The 23,966-nt window shown below is 34.9% G+C and overlaps 1 protein-coding gene and 1 pseudogene across 2 annotated transcripts; both read left to right on the plus strand.

Annotated features, from left to right (window-relative positions):
* Positions 1–8,070: 8,070 nt before the first annotated feature.
* LOC100781370 (ankyrin repeat-containing protein BDA1) lies at positions 8,071–11,024 on the plus strand. Of its 2 annotated transcripts, XM_041016071.1 has the most exons (3): positions 8,071–8,822; positions 9,167–9,706; positions 10,245–11,024. In XM_041016071.1, exons 1-3 carry the CDS (start codon positions 8,223–8,225, stop codon positions 10,308–10,310), a joined length of 1,206 nt encoding a protein of 401 aa, XP_040872005.1. In that variant the 5' UTR covers positions 8,071–8,222; the 3' UTR covers positions 10,311–11,024. The 2 variants fall into 2 exon arrangements, with proteins under 2 accessions (XP_040872005.1, XP_003526052.2); XM_003526004.5 differs by lacking the exon at positions 10,245–11,024 and having other exon boundaries at positions 9,167–10,220.
* Positions 11,025–12,395: 1,371 nt separating this feature from the next.
* LOC100781917 (ankyrin repeat-containing protein BDA1-like) lies at positions 12,396–17,844 on the plus strand (annotated as a pseudogene).
* Positions 17,845–23,966: the final 6,122 nt, after the last annotated feature.

Below are 23,966 nucleotides of genomic sequence, written 5' to 3' on the forward strand. Positions count from 1 at the left end.
ATGCATACCGAGTCAAGATTTCGCTCGGACCGCTGCAGGGAGGCGGGTGTGGATCATGCGCACCAGCATGACCACCTTGACCCAGATGTGGATGACATTGCTGCTCAACAATGTCTTGCCTAGTGATCATAATTCCGACCTTCCTCTGCCAAAGTGTCAGCTGGTGTATGTCATCCTGACGCGGATGAGCGTCCATGTGGCTCAGTTGATTGCTGACGCCATCTATTTATTTGCAGGTATGCCACCCACCAGGCACCCTCTAAACCCGGATAAGTCTAACAGGGCCCTGGGGTTCCCAGCATTGATCATGGGCCTCTGCCAGTCATTCGGGGTTCCCGTCACACCTAGTAAGGTGATCCGACCGCCGATCACCCAGACCTTCATTGAGAAGTATTGCACGCCTAGGCAGGCGCAGGGTGATGCACCACAAGCCGCAGACACACCACCACCACCTTATCAGGCTGATCCTGCTGGGTCATTAGGCATGGAGCGGTATCTACAGCACTTGGTTCGCCAGCAGGCGGCCAACCACCAGGGGCAGGTGCAGATACATGAGTGTCTCTACCAGCTCAGCCTCAGTCAGTAGGGCCAGGGTTTCGTTCCTTTTGTGTGCCCTACTCTTGATCAGTTTAGGGCTGAGGTCGCGTGGCCCGGAGATTGGCCCGAGGCCCAGGCAAGAGAGGCGCCTACAGAGGCTCTCGGTGATGCAGAGGAGGCCCGCAAGGATGAGGAGATGATGGATTTGCTCGATTTCTTGGGTGGGAGCGGAGCCACATGACCATGGGATTCCCAGATTCATTCCTTTTTATGTTTCATCATTTATCATTTACATGTTATTTTATTTCTATGACTTGAGGGACTAACATTTGTTTTTGTTGTTTTGATTGTCATTTTTTTTGTGCATACATTTTGTTTGGACTGTTGCGTTAGTGCTTACTTCGTTATTCTCGATAATGTTTGTTGAAATTCCAGAACCGTGTAGAGTTTTCATTTAGGAACGTTGTCCTAAAATAAAATGAACAAACATCATGATAACACCAAGAATAGGAAAAGAAAGAGGCGTTGTGAACAAATGTCACATCTGTATATAAAGAAAAGAAAAGAATTTTTGTATATAAAAAGTGTATGAAAAGATTTTGTGTATATAAATAATGTGTGAAAAGAAATTCTTGTGTGTAAGCAATGATTGTATATAAAGAAAATTTTTGTATAAACAACGAGTGTATGTTGAAAAAGGAAAAAGAAATCTTTGAAAAGGGAATAGAGGTTTTATATAGACCATGTTGATATAAAGGGAAAGAGTCTTTTTTAATACGTGTGTATACAGAAAAAAGTTTTTCGTGTATAGGAATGTAGGTGTACAGAGAAAAAGCTTTTCTCATAGATAGCGATGTATGTATAGTTTTTGCAAACATGCATAAGAAAAGTGAAACAAAAAGAAAAAAGGAAGAAAGACTTCGAAGGTCAGCATGTTATGGTCATAGGAAGCACAAATCATTCGTAGAGAGCAAACATATCTTTTTGAAACAAGAAACGGACGCTAAGAGTTTATTTTCCAAAATAACCGAGATAAGAATGGATGGATTCGTTGAACTAATGAAAGAACATAATTTGGAAACGTTGGGTTTACTTGCATAAATCCCAAGCCTTAGTGTCACAATGCCATAAACTGGATGCTTGAGTACCCACCTAGCTATATGCATGACTAATTTTGCACATTATTTCCAAATCATCATTGTTACGCGTGCCTCGTGGAAATTATATGAAAGTTTAACCTGAAACCGACACCCTACACATAAATCGGTTTCGCCCCAAATATCAAAATCGGGCACACACAATGAAAAGACCATGTTGAGACACAACCTTAAGATACTTTGAACCTTGGCCCATGAAGAAAATCCTCATCCTTTCCCCCGAAGAAGAGGACAACAGAATTTCCTCAAGGGAGAGCGAATAACGAATGTTAAAACCCGAATTCCCAATCAAAAATCGGAAGAAAAAGAAAAAAATAAAGAAAAGGAAGAAATGAAAAGAAAGAAAAGAAAAGGGAAAGAAGGATTCCCGATCGAGGATCGGAAGAAAGCAAAAAGGGAAAGATCAGAGGAAAACAAAATAATTTCCGATCAATAAAGGAAACCAGGAAAGAGAACATAAGATCTTCGGACCGGATAAATTTTCGGCGAGGTAAATAACCGCCGGCAAAGGGAAAACCCATTTTTGAAGTGGTTCTTCCTTTGGGATTGTCGTTCAAGGTCGCTCCCGACTGGCGATGTCCCGCCCCACATAAACAAAGAGGAAAAGACCGAAACACCCAACTTCCTCTCCAAAAAAAACACTACCCTCGAGAAAATCCTATTGATCCGTGATCGTGTGTGTAATCTTTTGGTTCGATAGGAAATCATGTGCACAATAAAGTCATGGTGCAGCTATGGTTTGGAATTAGGGTAAAACACTTACATGTGTGAGTTTTTATACACCATGAGTGATTTTATTCCCAATTTCGGTTTAACCCGACGTTTCCCCTGAATGTTCATTTAAAATCTAAACATTGACATCCTACCTTTCATTTTCGGTTACAAGGAAAACTATTTTTGGCATAAGCATATTGTTTCTCTAAAATATGGTGCTCTCGTGAATGATTTATTTTTCCTTGCTAAAGCATGTTCGCCTTTTAGGTGAAAGAACCCGGTGGACTATTCGGTCCTAAAATCAAATCAAATCTTATTCGGGGCCCCATGAATTGATTGTCATTCATGCATCCTCCACCATTGAGTCCGGAGCCCCACGAATTGATTGTCTAGCACTGTTCGTGCATCCTCCACCATCAAGTCTGGAGCCCCATGAATTGATTGTCATTCATGCATCCTCCACCATCGAGTCCGGAGCCCTACGAATTGATTGCCTAGCATTGTTCGTGCATCCTCCACAATCTTATTCGGAGCCCCACGAATTGATTGTCATTCATGCATCCTCCACCAACAAATCTTATTCGGAGCCCCACGAATTGATTGCCTAGCACTGTTTTTGCGTCCTCCACCATCAAGTCCGGAGCCCCATGAATTTATTGTCATTCATGCATCCTCGGCCATCGAGTCCGGAGCCCCACGAATTGATTGCCTAGCGCTGTTCGTGCATCCTCCACCATCAAATTTTATTCGGAGCCCCATGAATTGATTGTCATTCATGCATCCTCCACCATCGAGTCCGCAGCCCCACCAATTGATTGCCTAGCGCTATTCGTGCGTCCTCCACCATCAAGCCCGGAGCCCCATGAATTGATTGTCATTCATGCATCCTTCACCATTGAGTCCAGAGCCCCACGAATTGATTACCTAGCGTTGTTCGTGCATCCTCCACCATCTTATTCGGAGCCCCATGAATTAATTGCCTAGCACTGTTCATGCGTCCTCCGTTATCAAGTACGAAGTCTCCGGTGAGGGGAAAATACGGTTTTTTGTTATTTTCCCAATCGGTTCCTTCACCAAACATGTGTATACGTATATATATTATGTTATTTTTGTTTGTTTGTTTGTTTTGTTTTGTGTTGTGCAGGGAAAGAAGAAGGAGAGACGGGAGTCACTTATTTCAAATTGTTTTGGGTTGGAACTATTGTGATTGAGATCAATTAAATCCCCATGATGGACAAAGGATGGCCTTCAGGAGTCATCATAGATTAATTACGGAACGGGCTAAGACGGACGAAATCAGTGTTTTATCTTTGCTTTCCTCCTATCTCCGATAAAAGGTAAGTAAAGAGGGGCAACTGTCATACCCTAATTTCGTCCGGGGACCATTGTTTGATGGCATGCAACTTTTGCTTGACCGCTTCGAGGTACTTGGCACCCATTGTTGCACAATACGTAAAGTTCCATAACATGCCAGAAGTCAAATGAAAGCATTGTTGCACGATCCGTGAAATTTCCTAACATGCCGGAAACCAAAAGGAAGCATTGTTACGCAATCTGTGAGGTTCCGTAACATTCCGAAAGCCAAAAAATGGATGATTACGTAATCCGTTAGGTTCCGTAACATTACGGAAGGAAAACAAGTATCGTTACGGAGTTCGTAAATTTCCATAACGTTACGGAAAAAGAATCAGCAAAATATTGCAGGGGTGTATTTAATAAACAAGAGGGTGCAAATAACAACCAGGCCCACTTGGGCCTTCAGAAGGCGGTTGCTTCTGGAGGAAGCAACCTAGCTCGCCTGGGCGAGCTGGGTGGCAAGCTCCTCCCTCATTTTCCTATAAATAGGGGGAGGAGAGAAGAAGAAAAACGTTCAACCCTTCTAATATCTTGGGATCACTTGAAATTAGTGAAAAAAATCGTTTCCGTGAAGAAAATCCATGCCGAGGCGCTTCCGTAACGCGTCGAAAACGTTTCCGTGGGTGATTCTGTGAAGATTTTCCGCCATCTTTTGTTCGTTCTTCGGTCTTCAACTGGTAAATTCCCAAAATCGAACTTTTTAATTCATTTTATGTGCCCTTGGTGGTTCCCACTTGTTTCGCGTACTTTCTCGCCAAATCAAAAAATAAAATAAATTTCCACTGATCATTTGAATTGTAATATCCGTTAATTTCTGTTAAAATGATATCCGACCGTTCGGTCATGCCGTAACCACGTTGGAAACCAAAAAAGAGGTAAAATAATAATATAATAATTAAAAAATATCTTTTAGTAAAATAAAACAAAAAAATCAATCGGACGTTTCTCTTTGGGATTTTTCTTTCTTAATTGAATTGACTAATAATCAAAGTGAAACTAAGGCTAAAATCAACTCACAAACCAAGCTTTGTCCGCAAAAATCACTGAAAAAACGTTTTAAGGTCCAATGCCTCAGCTTTTCTCACCAAGTAAAATGGATTATTTTAAGGTCCAACGCCTTAAATGACCACCATCCAAGTAAAAAAGAATCACTTATTCGCCACTTTTTAAAGAACTACGTAGGTCTGATTTCCTCTTCGATGGAGGGTACGTAGGAGCAAGAGCCCCGCTTTTATCGACCTCAAAAAAATAAAAAAATAAAAGAAATAAAGGTTTAAATACATAATTTCACACAATTCTAATCTGAGGCTGTTGTTCTTTGGGACAAATGTGAGAGGTGCTAATACCTTCCTCAAACATAAAGATAACTCCCGAATCTGGAATATTTTTCATGATCGGTTTCCTTTGGTTTTTCTAGCGTTTTCCTTTCAATAAACGTTGGTGGCGACTTCGCACATTTTCCTCCTTTGGAAGACGCACCCGTGAGCCTCACCTCGCTCACCCGCAAAAGGGTAGGTTGCGACAATGTGTTAGAAGATATGATAATATATTCTGATTTTATATAGTTGTTATATCTATTAGATTTATCTTTAATTATATCTTTAGCTATTAGACTTATCTTCAGTTTTATAGTTGTTATATCTATTAGATTTATCTTTAGCCATATCTTTAGCTTATATATCTTTAGCCTGCAATCTTGTATATAAGTGAATGGTGCTTAATGAATTATTCAAGAAAACAATTTCTTTCAGCTTAGATGGAAATTTGATTATGTCGTTTCTTTGTGTCACAATGATTTCACGGAGATTTTGGATGCGTATGAGAGGGGAGATAGGTTCTACTTGTACACCAAACGCGGACCTTCCTCCGAAGCCTTGCATTTGGGACACTTGATTCCCTTCATGTTCACTAAGTGAGTGAGTTCTTTGCGTTTTTCGATTTTAATTTGAAGAATTTTGAAATGGAATATGACTTTTAATTTGTGAACCTAGTGTGTTGTTTTTGTAAACTGAGTGTATTTTGAAGAGTGAGTTCGCATTTTGGTAGCTGAATTGATTAACAGTAGCTAGTGACTTGTTTCTAGAGCTAAATTGTGTAGGTCTACTCTGTTCTAATTTTTTTAAAATAGAAATTTGAAGAAAAATTGTGAATCTAGTATGTGCATGCATCATTATTCTACATATATAAATTTGTTATTATGTTGTAACTTTAATAAGAAAATAAATAATAATTATTGAGCACGCATGTATTTCCACAACTCATATCTGGATTCGGATAGAGTCGACTCATTTTTAATTTCATAAGTTCATTATGAGATATGATTTATTATGTTTCAGATTTGGGAAAACACAGCTTGCTCACACTCTCTGTGTTTCCACTCAGGTTTTTTTCTATCTTGCATCCTTGATCATGACATGTTAGGTCTTAATATCAAGATTAGTTTATAGAAAATAAATGTATTGTTTAGAAAGTTCGTTACTCAAGAGAATCTTTTAATTAAACAATACTAAATTTGCCAATCTGACTAATAAAAAATGGCGAATTGCTTTAGTGTTTGGTCTAAATAAACTATTGTCTTGATTCTATTCAGCTTAGCAAATTTAAATTTTGAATCTTGGCCATTCAAACTCTGACATAATATCTAAATTAAAATAATTGATTTCTATGTTTTTGTATTGGTTCTTGTAGTCTTTTATTTTAATGAGGTCTGACCTACATAATTTTCAGAGGCCTTTTTAAATTGTAATACTTATGATATAGTTTTAGTTGAGTGAGTTGAACCTTGATACGTTTTGTGTAGGTCATCAGCGGTCACTTGGGATGGGTGAGATCTGTTGCAGTTGATCCCAGTAACATTAGTTGGTTATTTTGCTCGAGTTGTTCCTTTGGACAGTTATGGGACTTGGCAAGTGGAGTATTGAAACTCACATTAATAGTCCACATTGAACAAGTTAGAGGTAAGATGCTAAGGTATTATGGGTGGTGGTAGCGATTGTGAACCAGGTTAATAATAACAATGTGCTTTTTTAACAGGTCTTGCTGTTAGCAACAGACATACTTACATGTTCTCTGCTGGTGACCATAAACAAGTTAAATGTTGCGAAAATAATATATATAACTATTTTGTAACATATAAATGGGTACTATAATACCCGTACCTACACTCGTATCTGCGTAAATTTGGGAGCATATACCCGTTCGTACCCAGTATCAATATTACAGATAATTAACGCCTCGCTTGCAAAGACTGGTGCACAGATTATCAGATTTGTTTAGTCGTACTATGATAAATGTGAAAACAGACTGTCATTTAAATGCAGCTTCCAAACATGTCTTAATTTGTTCTACTTTTTTAAACCTTTATTTCCTTGCTCTTCACAGGCCTTATTATACTCATATTTTGTTTACAGAATCCCCAAGTTGTTACGGGTTCTCATGACACTACCATCAAGATTTGGGACCTTAGATATGGTAATTTATGGCTTTATTTTTCCTATCTTCTTGCTTGCCTATGTAGTGATTATATGCATAACCTGACACATGTTGCATTCATTTTCATTCAGGTAAAACAATGCCAACTCTTACAAACCATAAAAAAATTTATATACAATTTATTAGTAGAACATTTTAATTAAATTCTATTGTCATTCTTTAAAATATTTATTATAAAATTTAATAACTTTTACTTACGTGGTAAATAAACATTAAAAAAACATCAGTTTCAAAAAATAGTGTTAAAATGTATATATTCTAAATGATTTTTAGAAAAATAATCTTAAAACATTTTCATTTTAAGAGAGAAGATGAATGTGGAAAAGGGATAGAGGGAATATGAAGGAAAATAAGGAAGGGTTGGCATGAAAACACCCTTTCTAAGAGGAATGTGCACTAATTACATTTGTTTAGAAGAACAACTGATGTAAAAAAATTACTTATTTGGATTAAATTATAGCCTATATAAAAACGTCTTATTTATATACAAAATTACTACCGATTTATTTTTTACATTGATTATTTAATATATGATCATCAAAAAACTAATAATAATTTACACACACCCTCTTCAACTAATTCCATTAGATCACATTGATGAATTTTTTTATACTTTTCTTGACATCTACCCATTAGAATAAAGGTTACCTCTCCGAAATAGAATAAAGGTTGCCCATTAAAAATATCTACCCATTAGAATAAACGTATCAAGGGGTTTTAGAATAATGGTCCTTCGCCTTGTAGAAATGAAGGTTTTATACTTTTCTTGATATCTACCCATTAAAAAATATCATTTTCTTTCTATTTATAGGCAGCAACTCGTTACCTCTCCGATAAGATCACAACTCAAATCGATTCCAACAAAGTCTTCTACAAATATTAGTGTTGTTGGGAACAAAGGTGTCCACAACACAACTATTCACAAAGCCACACTCACAATCAAAGCCAAGAAGTACTCTCAACATAATGAGTTCTGACGCGTTGAAAGTTGCTGCCGAAGGGAATAACATAGACGGTCTCTACCAAGAGATTCAGCAGGATCCACGTGTTTTAGAGTCCATAGATTCAATCCCATTTGTTAAGACTCCTTTGCATGTTGCTGCAACTCTTGGTCATTTTGAGTTTGCTACTGAGATCATGACACTGAAACCTTCACTTGCTCAGAAACTAAATCCAGAAGGCTTCACTCCCATCCACCTTGCTTTACAACGCAACCATGACGAAATGGTCCTTCGCCTTGTAGAAATGAACAAAGACCTCGTCCGAGTCAAAGGGAGGGAAGGCTTCACTCCGCTGCATTTGGCAAGTCAAGAAAATAAAACTGAGCTTTTGGATAAGTTCCTCAAGGCTTGTCCAGATTCCATTGAAGATGTGACTGCTAGAAGTGAGACTGCACTGCATATTGCAGTGAAACATGGACACCATGAGACACTTCAAGTCCTATTACGGTGGCTCATGAGAAATTCCCGAAAAGATTCTCAAAAGTTCATAAGAACAATGTTGGACTGGAAGGATCAAAAAGGCAATACCGTTTTGCACGTTGCAGCACTCTACGATCACATAGAGGTATCATTTAATCTATTTACATACATTGATTTGAATTTAATCTTGATATGAGTAAAATGTTAGTATCAGGGCATAATGCATTGGTACAATTCAAAAAATTAAAATTTAACAAATCCAAAAACTAAAATGGTGGATGCTTATGATTTAGAGAGTAGAATAAGAATTTTTATTTTATATATATATATATATATATATATAAGTGTTACTAAATGACTAGAAATGATATCTTCTTGTTGGAAAAAAATTAGTACGTAGTTCTGATTAAGTGTAAGTATTTTTATGACACCTGTATATAATTAACAATACCATTTCGTGGTGCTTTTGACGATCTGATCATTATACAGGCAGTGTCATTATTGTTAACTATGGTTGATTTAGATGCCAAGAATTTAGAAGGCAAAACAGCATCAGACATTGCAAGCAGCGACCATATGAAGAGCATATTAATCAAGGACCCTGGGTTTATTGAGTCCTTGCCCTTGTTACGAAATAAATTTAGGAATTTTTTTCTCAGGTTTAGACGGTATATGTCAGAAGAGGAACGCAACGCATATTTGGTAGTTGCCGCTCTTATTGCGACCGCCACTTATCAAGCAGCCCTGAGTCCCCCTGGTGGATTATATCCATCTAATGTTGGGACTAATAATAATACTAGTCATGTGGTGGCCTCTACTGATTCCATAAATGACAAATCTTCAATTCCAAAAGACGGGAACTCAATCATGTCTGCAACAGAGTTTAATTTGTTTTCGATCGCTAATACGTGTTCCTTTATGGCATCAACTTTCGCAATTGTTCTTCTATTGCCGAGGATGAATGTTATTTGGTATCTACTATATCCGCCGCCGTTCTTCCTTCAGATGAGCTTCTGTATCGCTATGATGGTGATATCTCCCACCCCTCTTAACGCATACGTGGTTATGCTTATTTTTATAGTATGTATGTTGCTCTTTTATTTTCTTGTAATTAGAGGGTGTTTGGGGAAAAACAATATCACCACCATGATTTTTCCAAAGCAACTATATGTTGCTTCAAATCCATCATAATTTGATAATTGATTTTCGTTCATCTCACTATCACCCCAACCATGCTATTAGTCATTATAAACTTGTTCTTAAAAAGAACTGCTTTGTACGTGTATGCATTCCTTGCTAGGTATTTTGAAGTGGCTGAATGTAAAAATAAGAGTAAAAGTTATTTGTACGGAAATATTACACAATTACTTTTACAGCAATGTTATACATGCCTTCCTCATTATTCCAGTTCAATATTGTTCTTTTTAATTGCTGGGCACCTTTTTGAGCATTTCTCTCGAGTCTAGGACTAGAAGAGCTGTTTGGTGTCGATGTTTTTCACTGCAATAAGAAGTGCATTTCTCTCGGAGTCTAGTAACAATTATTTTTTGCACTATCCTTTTGTCAGGAAAATTCTTACCGAGGAGACGTACCTTGTTTGCAATGCTCAATGGTTTGTCAACATAACTTTTGATAGTTGCTGTCTCCTTCATGCTCTGCATCTTAAATTCTTGAGCCAAGTTAAGTGCTTTCATACCTTTGGTTCGCTCACTACCCTAATACTCTGATTTGAGGTAGTCCCAAATGTCCTTCGCAGAATTCAAATTCATAATTCCTGTAAATATAATTTTTGAAACTGAAGAGAAAAGACAAGCTTTGGCCTTGACATTTCTTGTCTTCCTCTCTTTGTGATTCTTTAGCTAAGCCACCGTAGGATTTTCAGGCAGTGGCCAAACTGCATAGTCTTCTTCTATCAGTTCCCAAAGATCTAGTGCTTTAAGATGAGTAGTCATCCTTGCAGCCCATAGGTCGTACTCCTCACCATCAAAAACTGGTGGTGGTATTATGTGTGTTGTGTTTGCTTCCATTATGGTTTCTCTCAACTCACAGATCCCTCAAGATAATGACTAATTTATTGTTGAAGATTAGATAAAAGATAGAGGAGAGCAGATATATTTTTTAAGGATGCATAGTTCTTATTCATTTGCTCTTTAAATAGAGCTAGAGTCAAATATACAAAACAAAAAATTCCTTATTTTTAGACATGACTAAAACAGTTTCTAATATGATAAAAAAATAGAATCATAACTCCTAAAGAATAGATCTTAAGTAACAGACAATTTTAAATTTTTAAAATTAGCTAAAACATCTACTTAATGCAGCTATTGTAGGCACAATTTCAACATTTATACAATTAAATTTATTTATTAAATTTATTTACATGAAAATTATGGAACATAAATGTTTGAATAAAAAAGGTAAAACATAGTGAAAATCTTGTGAAAAGTTAATCTAATAAGCAATGGAAAAATTGAAAAATTTAATATTATTATTTTTTCTATATGCTCATGAGACTCATTTTTATGTAATTTTAATCATGTTTAGCCTCTTTTTAATTCGCACATCCATTGGATTTCATAATTTTTATGTAAGTGTTTCTAATGGAATAATTTTCACATCTCAAATTAATACAAAAAAGATTCAAAATTAGATCTCAAAATTAAAAATGATCATAGTTTCAAAAGGACCATTTTGACTCACTTCAAAAACATAAAAAATTAAATTTGAACTTCTAATACATAAATGATCAAATTGAACAAAAACTAAAACATAAAGACCAAACATGTAATTTAGTTCTCTTTTAAAATGATATCTACAATTTCTTAATTAGTTTTTTAAAAAAAACAATCACCTTGCGTAGATAATATCAAAGAAAAGGTAGGGGTCCCAGTCTATTAAGTAAAACAAGACATGCATGTTAAATAATAAATGCTTAAAATATATTTTTAATCTCTCAAATATAATAATTTTCTTGTTTTAGTCATTCAAATTAAAAGTTATATTTTTTAGTCCTTTGAATTCATAAAATATTTTTTTTAGTCCCTCATCATAGATGGAATTTAGCTATACCAAACAGGGAATACTGAAATTACAATTTACAATAGTTTTTTACCATCAGAATTTGATTTATAATATATTTTTTAAAATACAATTTCTATCACTTAAAAATTACCACAAATTATTAAAAAAGAATTAAAAAAATGTAAGAATCAGATTCATCTTCCTCTTCCATTCTCTTCCTACCATCCAATTTTTTTTTTTAATCACGGACAAGGCCATTCACTTCAATTCAATGACTAAAGCTAAGCACAAGTAAATTAGGGTTTCAAATGCCGAGATCTGATAGTTTTGTTTTGTGCTATTTTTCTGTTCTTGCAATTTTGTTTGTGATTCAACGCTAATAAGTGTTCATAATTTCATTTAATTCTAATGTTTTTGTTGCTGGAATTATGGTTATGATGCATGCTTTCTCTTTCTAGGCAATTAATTTGAAGAGCATAGACTAGAGACTGAAGCTCCAACATTTGGAGTATGATCTGAGTTTAAATTTATAATAGTTGAAGGAAGTAGCCATTGGGTTTTTGGGTTTCCTGTAGTCCAGATTATGGGGCTTATTCATCTACAAGCACAGGTTTTTCTTTATTATCCTTTTTGCAAGGTGTGGTGGTCAGAAGCCACCAGAAATTACAAATTTTGTATTTCCAATTTGGTTGTTTCGATGGTGTATGTGAAAAAGGACTAAATAAATTTATTGTCGACATTTAGGAACTATAAAAAAACTTCATATTTGGGGGAGTAAAAAAAGACCTAATTTGAGAGACTAAAACATATTTAAATTAATAATAAATACATCAAAAAAATATGAAGTAAATATATAACATATCTAGTCTATAAATTATGTATTCTGACATGTTAATTCCTATATTTTCTAAATAACTAATTTTGTTCACAAATATATAAATATTGTGACAAATTAGTTTAATCATTTATTATAAGTCAGGTATGTTGTGGATTAATTTATAGTAAAAGTATAATTTCAAGACCATTCTAATATTAAATGTCATACTTTTGGGACCAAATTATTGGTATGCTTAATGTTTGGATTAATTTGTTATAACATTCGTACATTTATGGACTACATTTTTCATTTCTAAAATTGTAGAAACTAAATTGTCTATAAATACATTGTTTAGAGACTACATAGGTTTTTTACAAGAAAAAATCTTGAGTATCTATAGAGGGTGTGACTATGTGAGTGTGTGAGTAGTGTTATTGTACTCGACTCGGACCGGCCGGGTCTGCCAATTAACTCTAGAACTAGACACCCAATCAATTCGAGTCAAGTGGTGGATTGTATATGCACATGAACTTGTGCAACCCAGTTTAACTCAGGCGAGTTTCATGAAAATTGATAACCCGATTGGTCACTTTAAAAAGAAGATCGGAACAACGGTGTAGCTCAAAATGTAAAAAAAAAAAAAGGTAATTGTATTTCATTACAAATTAGCTCTACTTGGTTAACAGTGTGTCATCTTATTATAATTATAATATAAGATATTTAAACCTTAATATATGTACATATCTTTTACATTTTTTATGACTACAAATCTAACATAAAAATACTGACAAGAATATATTGTTAGACACTAGACAATCCATCATTAGATGACCTACACATCTCATAAGATTTTAATAAAAAACAAAGATATAAGTCAACGGGTTTGATGATTGGAAGCAACACTAGGTGAAACTTATCTATTTGTGTATACCTCATCTATTGGAAACAAGAAGTACTCATCCAGTCCATCCAAACACCGATTGAAATATGCATTTATATTTGAATGATCAATTTATGTCAGTGTATATGATTCTATTTAAAAGGAATAAATCCACCAGTCAATCTTATATTTTCTTTTATGAGTGTAACAACCATATTGAGTTATGATGAGAAATATGGAAACCTTTGATCCTATCAGATAAAAATGCATAGTATCTGCTTATTCAAGGAAACAAGATCAAGCTACACAATAGTCATATTATTCAATCCTGAAGATACATTATACAATTAGGACTTTCTATCTATAAATATGACATCAAGATTTGAAGAACAATGTAGCGACCGAAGCTATTCTGTTGCTATTAGCGACCGAAATAGAGCTGGACAACCTTTTGTCGTTAACTGGAACCGAATTTGCGACCAAATTTATATTAGGTGGCTGACTTGCATCAACGACCGCATTAACGACTGAAATGAAGTGTCACTAAAATCTCGGTCGTTGCAACTCTTGGTCATTTTGAGTTTGCTACTGAGATCATGACACTGAAACCTTCACTTGCTTAGAAACTAAATCCAGAAGGCTTCACTCCCATCCACCTTGCTTTACAATGCAACCATGACGAAATGGTCCTTCGCCTTGTAGAAATGAACAAAGACCTCGTCCGAGTCAAAGGGAGGGAAGGCTTCACTCCGCTGCATTTGGCAAGTCAAGAAAATAAAACTGAGGTTTTGGATAAGTTCCTCAAGGCTTGTCCAGATTCCGTTGAAGATGTGACTGCTAGAAGTGAGACTGCACTACATATTGCAGTGAAACATGGACACTATGAGACACTTCAAGTCCTATTTCGGTGGCTCATGAGAAATTCCCGAAAAGATTCTCATAAGTTCATAAGAACAATGTTGGACTGGAAGGATCAAAAAGGCAATACCGTTTTGCACGTTGCAGCACTCAACGATCACATAGAGGTATCATTTAATCTATTTACATACACTGATTTGAATTTAATCTTGATATGAGTAAAATGTTAATTAGTATCAGGGCATAATGCATTGGTACAATTCAAAAAATTAAAATTTAACAAATCCAAAAACTAAAATGGTGGATGCTTATGATTTAGAGAGTAGAATAAGAATTTAACAAATCCAAAGACTTATGTCTTGTAGGAAAAAAAGTTAACTATAAAAAATTAGTACGTAGTTCTGATTAAGTGTAAGTATTTTTAAGACACCTGTATATAATTAACAATACCATTTCGTGGTGCTTTTGACGATCTGATCATTATACAGGCAGTGTCATTATTGTTAACTATGGTTGATTTAGATGCCAAGAATTTAGAAGGCAAAACAGCATCAGACATTGCAAGCAGCGAGCATATGAGGAGCATATTAATCAGGGACCCTGGGTTTATTGAGTCCTTGCGATATATATATATATATAGGGGTTTTCTTCTCAGGTTTAGATGGCATATGACAGAGGAGGAAAGCAACACATATTTGGTAGTTGTTGCTCTTATTGCGACCGCCATTTATCAAGTAGCCCTGAGTCCCCCTGGTGGATTATATCCATCTAATGTTAGGACTAATAATAATACTATGTTGGAAGCGCCACGTTCACGTTCCACGTCTTTTATTTTATTTTATTTTATTATTTTGGAACATTTAGTTATTTTTGAATCTGGTCCTTTTCCATTCACATTCAACCCATATCTTTGCAATATATTTGCAACCACCTTCAGTAACAAATCACGTATCCATCCTTTATCTCACGTACTGATAACTTCCTATCTCACGTTCTGATAACAAGTTGAGCTCTGTGATGGACAGACTCTATAAATAGGATGGGGTGCTTTCAGTTTTGTATTACCAAACTCACTTCTCTATTCAGAAAAAAAATGCACCATTTATTCATAGTGAGTAAGGGTCTGGAAGAACAAAACTGCCTTCCAGGTTCGTGTGAGTGCCACTTCACGTTCGATTTGCAATGGCTGGAGGTACGCTCGTAATATTTAATTTCCACTGTTTGATCTGAATATGCTATTTAAATTGATTTGGATGCTTAGATCAGTATATGTATATTTTTACATTTGGTATCAGAGCCTGTTTGTACCTCTGTCTTGCTTATTGGGTCGTTCCTATGCGGAGTTTATTTTCTGAGTATATGGGTGTTATGTTTTAAGCCTCATTAATTCAAAATAACATCAAAATTTGGAATGATATGAGTTTTCTAATTTTTCTATGATTTAAAACGCATTTTGTGGTGTCTAAAATGTATATAATGGTGTGGGTTTTTCGAAATCGAGGTAATAATCTTTTTTTTTACCCCTCCGCTGGAGGTTGAAGACGAAGATGTGCGTGTTTTGTTTACTGTCTTGGAATTGCTAATCTACATTGTAAACTAACAATATTAAACAAAGTATGACTTGATCTAGTGGTAGATGCAGTTTATATTACCTTTTTGTTGTGGTTTCGAATCCCATTGATAGCATTTTGTTCCTTGTTTTCGTTTTTAATTAATTAAAAGAAACACATAAATGAAATGAAAATGCTTTGGGCTGGTCTTGATTGAACCCTTGCCCGTCAAGCATGAAATGACTCCCTTTGCCACTAAGCTATTGTGATCTAATTGTTTATTGGGTGCAGTTCATGTATATTTATAACTTCTGAAGGATAAATCATTTATGCACAAATTATTTAAAATTGTGTGTCTCTAAGTTATGCTGAACATGCAATATTATGTTAAATACTGGTATACATTGGATTTGATCCTTAAAGTTTATTACATGTTGAATGGATATACGTACAATGTTATTTTGAATTGGTATACATATAATTTTTATGATTTAATATTGAGCACGTTTGCATTATTAAGTATGTTATGCAAAGATTATTTTTGAATGTTAAGTGATTAATATAATTTTATTAAATTAGAGAATAACCACAACATCTTTAATTGAATAAAATTACATGCTAAATTTATAATCACATTAGAAATATTAATTGTGATTAATCATATGTAATGTGATGAAATCTACCCACAGGAATTTTGTTGTACTTGTATGATTAATTAGGATAAAATATTAAATTATATTTCTTAATTTACCCACAGGAATTAAGGAAAAGAACATGATTTAATAGTTTTATCGTAAAGTTGTATGATGAATCTAATTGAGTAGGACTTTAGCCCACAAGCAAGTTTTGTGTCACTAGATTCATATATTGAGACATGATTTGTATTGGCAAAACATGGCATTTGTTTAGTCTCAAATTTTCTTAATGAGCATGTGTGTTTGTTTGCAGTTTCACAATCTATGAATATTTCTTGTGACCTTCCCATTTTGAAAGGTTATAATTATAAGGTTTGGAAGGAAAGAGTTCTCCTTCATTTGGGCTAAATGGATATTGACTATGCTATAAGGAAGGATGAGCCACCGGCTATTACTGAAACTAGCGAACCTGATGTTGTTGACCTTTATGAAAAGTGGGAGAGATCTAATCGTCTCTCCGTTATGTTCATAAAAACCAACATATTAGCTAGTATCCGGGGTTCAGTTGACCAACATGATAAGGTCAGAGATATGTTGAAAGTCATTGATGAACAGTTTACGACCTCTGAGAAGTCGCTTACTAGCACACTCATTATGCAATTCTCTTCCATTAAGCTTACTGGAACGAGGGGTGTGCGTGAACATATCATGCGCTTAAGGGACATAGTGGCTCAGTTGAAAACCCTGGAAGTTGCTATATCTGAATCCTTCCTGGTACATTTCATTTTGTGCACCCTACCTCAACAGTATACACCCTTTAAAATCTCCTACAACACACATAAGGATAAATGGTCTATTAATGAATTGATGACCATGTGAGTTCAAGAAGATGAGAGATTGATAATGGAAGAGGGTGAGAAGGTAAATTTGACTACTTCTACTTCTGGAAAGGATAGGAAGAAGTCTGTAAGCACCAATAAAGGAAAGATTCCGACTCAACCAACAATTAAAAAGGAGTCAAAGTGTTTCTTCTGTAAAAGGAAAGGACACATGAAGAAGGACTGCCCCAAATTTAAAAGTTGGTTTGAGAAGAAAGGTACACCATTGACTTTTGTTTGTTATGAATCTAATATGATTAATGTGAATCATAATACATGGTGGATTGACTCTGGTTCTACAATCCATGTTTCTAATACCTTGCAGGGTATGGAAAGCCTAAGGAAGCCAGTGGGAAGTGAGCAGTGCATCTACTTAGGGAGTAGGATGAGCTTACATGTAGAGGCCATTGGAACGTGCGTCTTAGTCTTAAGTAGTGGCTTTAAATTACATTTGGAGAAAGTTTTTTATGTTCCTAGTTTTTGTAAAAACTTAATTTCTGTTTCTAAACTTGCACCTTTGGGATTTTATTTTAATTTTACAGACTTCGGTTTTAATTTACTAAATAAATATGAAATTATTGGTTGTGGTCAATTGGTTGAGGGTCTTTATTCGATTGAATTGAAAAACGACGCTACTTCTATGCACGTTTCTGTTGGGTTAAAACGATGTATTGTGAATGAAGAATCCTCTATGTTGTGGCACCGGAGATTAGGACATATCTCTATTGAGAGAATCAAGAGATTAGTAAATGAAGGAGTACTTAGTACTTTGGATTTCGCTGATTTTGAGACTTGTGTAGATTGCATTAAGGGTAAGCAAACTAACAAGTCTAAAAAGGGTGCAAAGAGGAGTTCTAATTTATTAGAAATCATACATATAGACATATGTTGTCCAGACATGGATGCAAATAGTCCAAAATACTTCATAACCTTTATAGATGATTATTCATGATATATGTATCTCTACTTACTTCATTCTAAGAATGAAGCTTTAGATGCCTTTAAATTTTTTAAGGTTGAAGTTGAGAAACAATGTGGAAAACAAATTAAGATCGTGAGATCAGATAGAGGTCGGGAGTACTATGGTAGCTACACAGAGGATGGACAAGCACCAGGTTCATTTGCGAAATTTCTTCAAGAACATGGGATTGTTGCCCAATACACTATGCCTGGTTCTCCGGATAAGAATGGTGTGGCAGAACGAAGAAATCGAACCTTATTAGACATGGTGAGAAGCATGAGGAGTAATGTAAAGCTTCCTCAATTTTTGTGGATTGATGCTCTTAAGACAGCTGTGTATATATTAAACTGAGTTCCAACCAAGGCTGTCTCAAAGACACCTTTTGAGTTATTCAAGGGTTGGAAACCCACGTTTACGGTCCGTGTCTTTTTTTATTTTATTTTATTATTTTGGAACATTTAGTTATTTTTGAATCTGGTCCATTTTCCATCCACATTCAACCCATATCTTTGTAATATATTTGCAACCACCTTCAGTAACAAATCACGTACTCATCCTTTATCTCACGTACTGATAACTTTCTTCCTATCTCACGTTCTGATAACAAGTTGAGCTCTGTGATAGACAGACTCTATAAATAGGATGGAGTGCTCTCAGTTTTGTATCACCAAACCCACTTCTCTATTCAGAAAAAAATACAGCATCTATTCAGAGTGAGTAAGGGTCTGGAAGAACAAAACTGCCTTTCAGGTTCGTGTGTGTGCCGCTTCGCGTTCGATTTGCAATGGCTGGAGGTACGCTCGTAATATTTAACTTCCGCTATTTGATCTGAATATGCTATTTAAATTGATTTGCATGTTTAGATCAGTATATGTATATTTTTACATACTAGTCATGTGGTGGCCTCAACTGATTCCATAAATTCCAAATCTTCAATCCCAAAAGACGGGAACTCAATCATGTCTGGAAAAGAGTTTATTTTTTTTTCGTTCTTTAATATGATTTCCTTTATGGCATCAACTTTGGCAATTGTCCTTCTATAGCCGAGGACGAATGGTATGTGGTATCTACTAGATTCGCCACCGCTCTTCCTTGAGCTGAGCTTCTTTATGGCTATGATGGTGATATCTCCCACCGCTCTTAACCTATACGTGGTTATATTTATTTTTTTAGTATGTATGGTGCTCTTTTATTCTTGTTTTGCATTTAGGTCTAATCAACGCATATTTATTATGTATGGCGCTCTTTTATTCTTGGATGCATTCCTTGCTAGGTATTTTGAAGTGGCTGAATGTAAAAATTAGAGTAAAAGTTATTTGTACGGAAATATTACACAATTCCTGTTACAGCAACGTTATACATGCATTCCTCATTATTCCAGTTCAATATTGTTCTTTTAATTGCTGGGCACCTTTTTGAGCATTTCTCTCGAGTCACCTACTAGGACTCGAAGAGCTGTTTAGTGTCGATGTTTCACTGCAATAAGAAGTGCAGTCTCACTTCTAATGATCACATATTCATACTTAAATTCTTCCTCTCCCCAAAAATATATTTCATAGAAATCAAATTCAGGTTATTTATAATAAATTCGATGTGTGCTTTCAATTGAGCTACACTCATTAATTTTGTTTACTTATATTAGTCAAGTAGTTAATTATCATTGAGTTAACAATGGGACTTTTCATGTTTCATTATTATACAAATAGGTATAAATTATATGGAATTTGTGCCGGAGGAAGCGTTTGGGGTCACCCATGGACGTGGTCCTTCTGTTTTGTTGTTGAAAAGAAAATGAGAGATGCATGTTGACTTTGTAGTTTATGGCTTTATGCGGGTTTGGGGTTCAAGCACGTGAAGCAACCAGACATGTTGAGTGCTTATTTGTTTGTGGGGAAAATACTCCTATTACCTATTTTAGATTTTTTTTAAAGACTAAATTACATGTTTAGTCTTTATATTTTAATTTTTGTTCAGTTTAATCTTTAATGTTTTAAAAGTTTGAATTTAATCTTATATTTTTTTTAAATGCGTCAAAATGATCATTTTGAAACTAATTATTTTTTTTATTATGGAATGCATTTTTGAACCCATTTTTTAATTGAAGAAATAAGTAAATTTTTATTTTCATCGGCATGACAAAAAATTGTATTAATGGGATACAGAAGGTGCCCAAACTGATATACATAGTTTGCATTTCAACAAAAAACTCCCACTAGATCAATGGTTAAAATATATTTATACAATTAAATTTATTTATTAGATTTATTTACATGAAAACTATGGAACATAAATGTTTGAATAAAAAAGGTATAACATAGTGAAAATCTTGTGAAAAGTTAATCTAATAAGCAATGGAAAAATTGAAAAATTTAATATTAATTTTTTTCTATTTTTTCATGAGACTCATTTTTATGCAATTTTAATCATGTTTAAGCCCCTTTTAATTCGCACTATCAGTTGAATTTCATAATTTTCATATAAGTGTTTCTGATGAAATAATTTTCACAACTTAAATTAATACAAAAAACATTCAAAATTACATCTCAAAATTAAAATAATCATAATTTCAAAAGGACCATTTTGACTCACTTCAAAAACATAAAAAAATTAAATTTGAACTTCTAATACATAAATAATCAAATTGAACAAAAGCTAAAACATAAAGACCAAACATATAATTTAGTTCTCTTTTTAAATGATATCTACACTTTCTTAATTAGTTTATTTTAAAAAAAAAGCAATCACCTTGCGTAAATAATATCCAAGAAAAGGTAGGGGTCCCAATCTATTAAGTAAAAAAAGAAATGCATGTTAAATAAGAAATACTTAAATATGTTTTTAATTTTTCAAATATAATAATTTTCTTGTTTTAGTCATTCAAATTAAAAGTTATATATTTTTTAGTCCTTTAAATTCATAAAATATTTTTTAGTCCTTCATCTTAGATGGAATTTAGCTATACCAAACAGGGAATACTAAAATTACAATTTATGATAGTTTTTTACCATCAGAATTTGATTTATAATATAATTTTTAAAATACAATTTCTATAACTTAAAAATTACCACAAATTATGAAAAAAGAATTAAAAAAATGTAAAAATCAAATTCATCTTCCTCTTCCATTCTCTTCCTACCATCTATTTTTTTTTATCACGGACAAGGCCATTCACTGCAGTTCAAGCACTAAAGCTAAGCACAACTAAATTAGGGTTTCAAATGCCGAGATCTGATAGCTTCGGTTTGGGCTATTTTTCTGTTCTTGCAATTTTGTTTGTGATTCAGCGCTAATAAGTGTTCATAATTTCATTTAGTTCTAATGTTTTTGTTGCTGCAATTATGGTTATGATGCATGCTTTGTTGGAAATAAGGCTTTTTATGTTTAGGAAAAGTGTTTAGCAATATTGGAGACTTTGAATAGAAACTTGATAGGAAGGAAAATTCTTTATGGAGGAGAGAACTTTGTATTTTTGCTTGATACAAATGTGTAGGATTACATCTCTATTTATATTACTCTAAGGAGAACTCTAGACACACTAATTCTAGAGAGTTCTCAACTCTAGATATCCAAAGAGTATTCTAGAGAATATTAAAACCATAAGAAATATCTAGACACTCCAAACACTACAAGAATTCTCTAGAAACATGACCCATAATTACTTAAGCCCAAAATAACTAAGTCCAAGGAACCAAATAATTAATTTGGGCCCAAATCAAGTTTATATTTCAACATCCCCCCTTAAACTTGATTTGTGACTCCAAGCATACTCCTTAGCTTCACGAAAGTTTCCAACTTAAGTGGCTTTGAGAAAATGTCGACAGCTTGATCTTGAGACATCACATACTTCAACTTTACCTCCTTCTTCTCAATGCATTCTCTTATGAAGTGGTAACGGGTGTCGATGTGCTTACTTTTTTCATGAAAGACTGGATTCTTTGCCAAAGCGAGTGCTGATTTATTGTCAACACATATTTCCATAGGTTCTTCTTGTGGCATTTTTAACTCTTTCAACAAGTTCCTTAGCCAAATTGCATGACAAACGCATGATGTGGCAGCGACATACTCGGCTTCACAAGTTGATAGTGTGACTATTGGTTTCTTCTTTGACATCCAAGTGAAAGCAGTATCTCCCATAAAGAACACAAAACCAGTAGTGCTCTTTCTATCATCCAAGTCTCCACTCCAATCGCTATCACTATAGCCAACAATGTTATAATTGTCAGAAGAGTAATAGTGCAAGCCAAAATTTGTTGTACCTTTGATGTATCGAAGGATTCTCTTTGCCGCCTTGAAGTGAGTTGTGGTTGGAGCTTCCATGTAGCGACTTACTACTCCTACAGCATAGAGAATATCCGGCCTTGTACATGTCAAGTAACTTAAACTTCCAATCAAACTTTTGTAAAGAGTTGGATCCACATTCTCTCCTTTTTCATGCTTGCTCAACTTGCTGCCACATTCCATCGGGGTGCCAACTGGATTGGCGTCATCCATCTTGAACTTCTTAAGGACTTCTTTGGCATAGCCTTCTTGGGTGATGAAAATTCCTTTGTCTTCTTGTTTTACTTCGATGCCGAGATAATATGCCATGAGCCCCATATCCGTCATCTCAAATTCATTTGACATATCTTTCTTGAACTCTTCGAACATGCTTGGATTGTTCCCTATAAAGATCAAGTCATCTACATACAAACACACAATCAAAATATCTTTACTTTGCACTTTGATATAGAGTGCATGCTCATATGGACACTTGATGAAGTTCTTGTCTTGAAAGTACTTGTCGATTCGAACATTCCAAGCTCTCGGTGCTTGCTTGAGACCGTACAATGCCTTCTTCAACTTCAAGACTTTTTCTTCTTGCCCTTTTACTTCATAGCCCAGTGGTTGCTCAATATAGACTTCTTCTTCGAGAAAACCATTCAAGAAGGCTGACTTCACATCCATTTGATAGATCTTCCATTTATTTTGGGCTGCCAAAGAAATGATCAGTCTAATAGTTTCAAGACGAGCAACAGGAGCAAATACCTCATCATAGTCAATTCCTTGTCTTTGACTATAGCCTTTAGCCACCAATCTTGCTTTGTATCTCTCCACATCTCCTTTAGCATTCTTCTTTGCCTTGTACACCCATCTTACTCCGATTGCTTTGTGTCCTCGTGGAAGTGTAGTAAGTTCCCACATATCATTCTTCGTGATTGACTTGATTTCTTCGTCCATGGCATCTTTCCACTTTATGTTTTCCACCGCTTCTTGATAGCTTAGATGCTCACAATCACCAAAAAGACAAAAAAGGTTAATGTCGTTTAGGTTTTTGGTTTCCTCATAAATCTCTTCAATGCTCCTTAGTCGCGGTGTCCTCTCACTTGAACTTGTTTCATCCAGCCTTGGTGTCGGTGAGGCAGGTGGTGTAATATGTTCCTCTATGATTGGTTGTTCAATTTCATCATCTTCTTCAAAATAAGGAAGAAAACCATACTTATCTTCTTGAACACTCCAATCCCAACAATCTTCTTCGTCAAACTCCACGTCGCGACTTATGACGATCTTTCTACTATTTGGATTATAGAGCTTGTACCCCTTGGATCTTAAGTCGTAACCCACAAACACGTACTTCTCACTTTTATCATCGAGCTTTGTCCTCTTTTCGTCTGGAACATGGGTATAGGCAATGCTTCCAAACACTTTGAGG

This window comes from Glycine max, chromosome 6, assembly GCF_000004515.6.
Source record: "Glycine max cultivar Williams 82 chromosome 6, Glycine_max_v4.0, whole genome shotgun sequence".
NCBI lineage: Eukaryota > Viridiplantae > Streptophyta > Magnoliopsida > Fabales > Fabaceae > Glycine > Glycine max.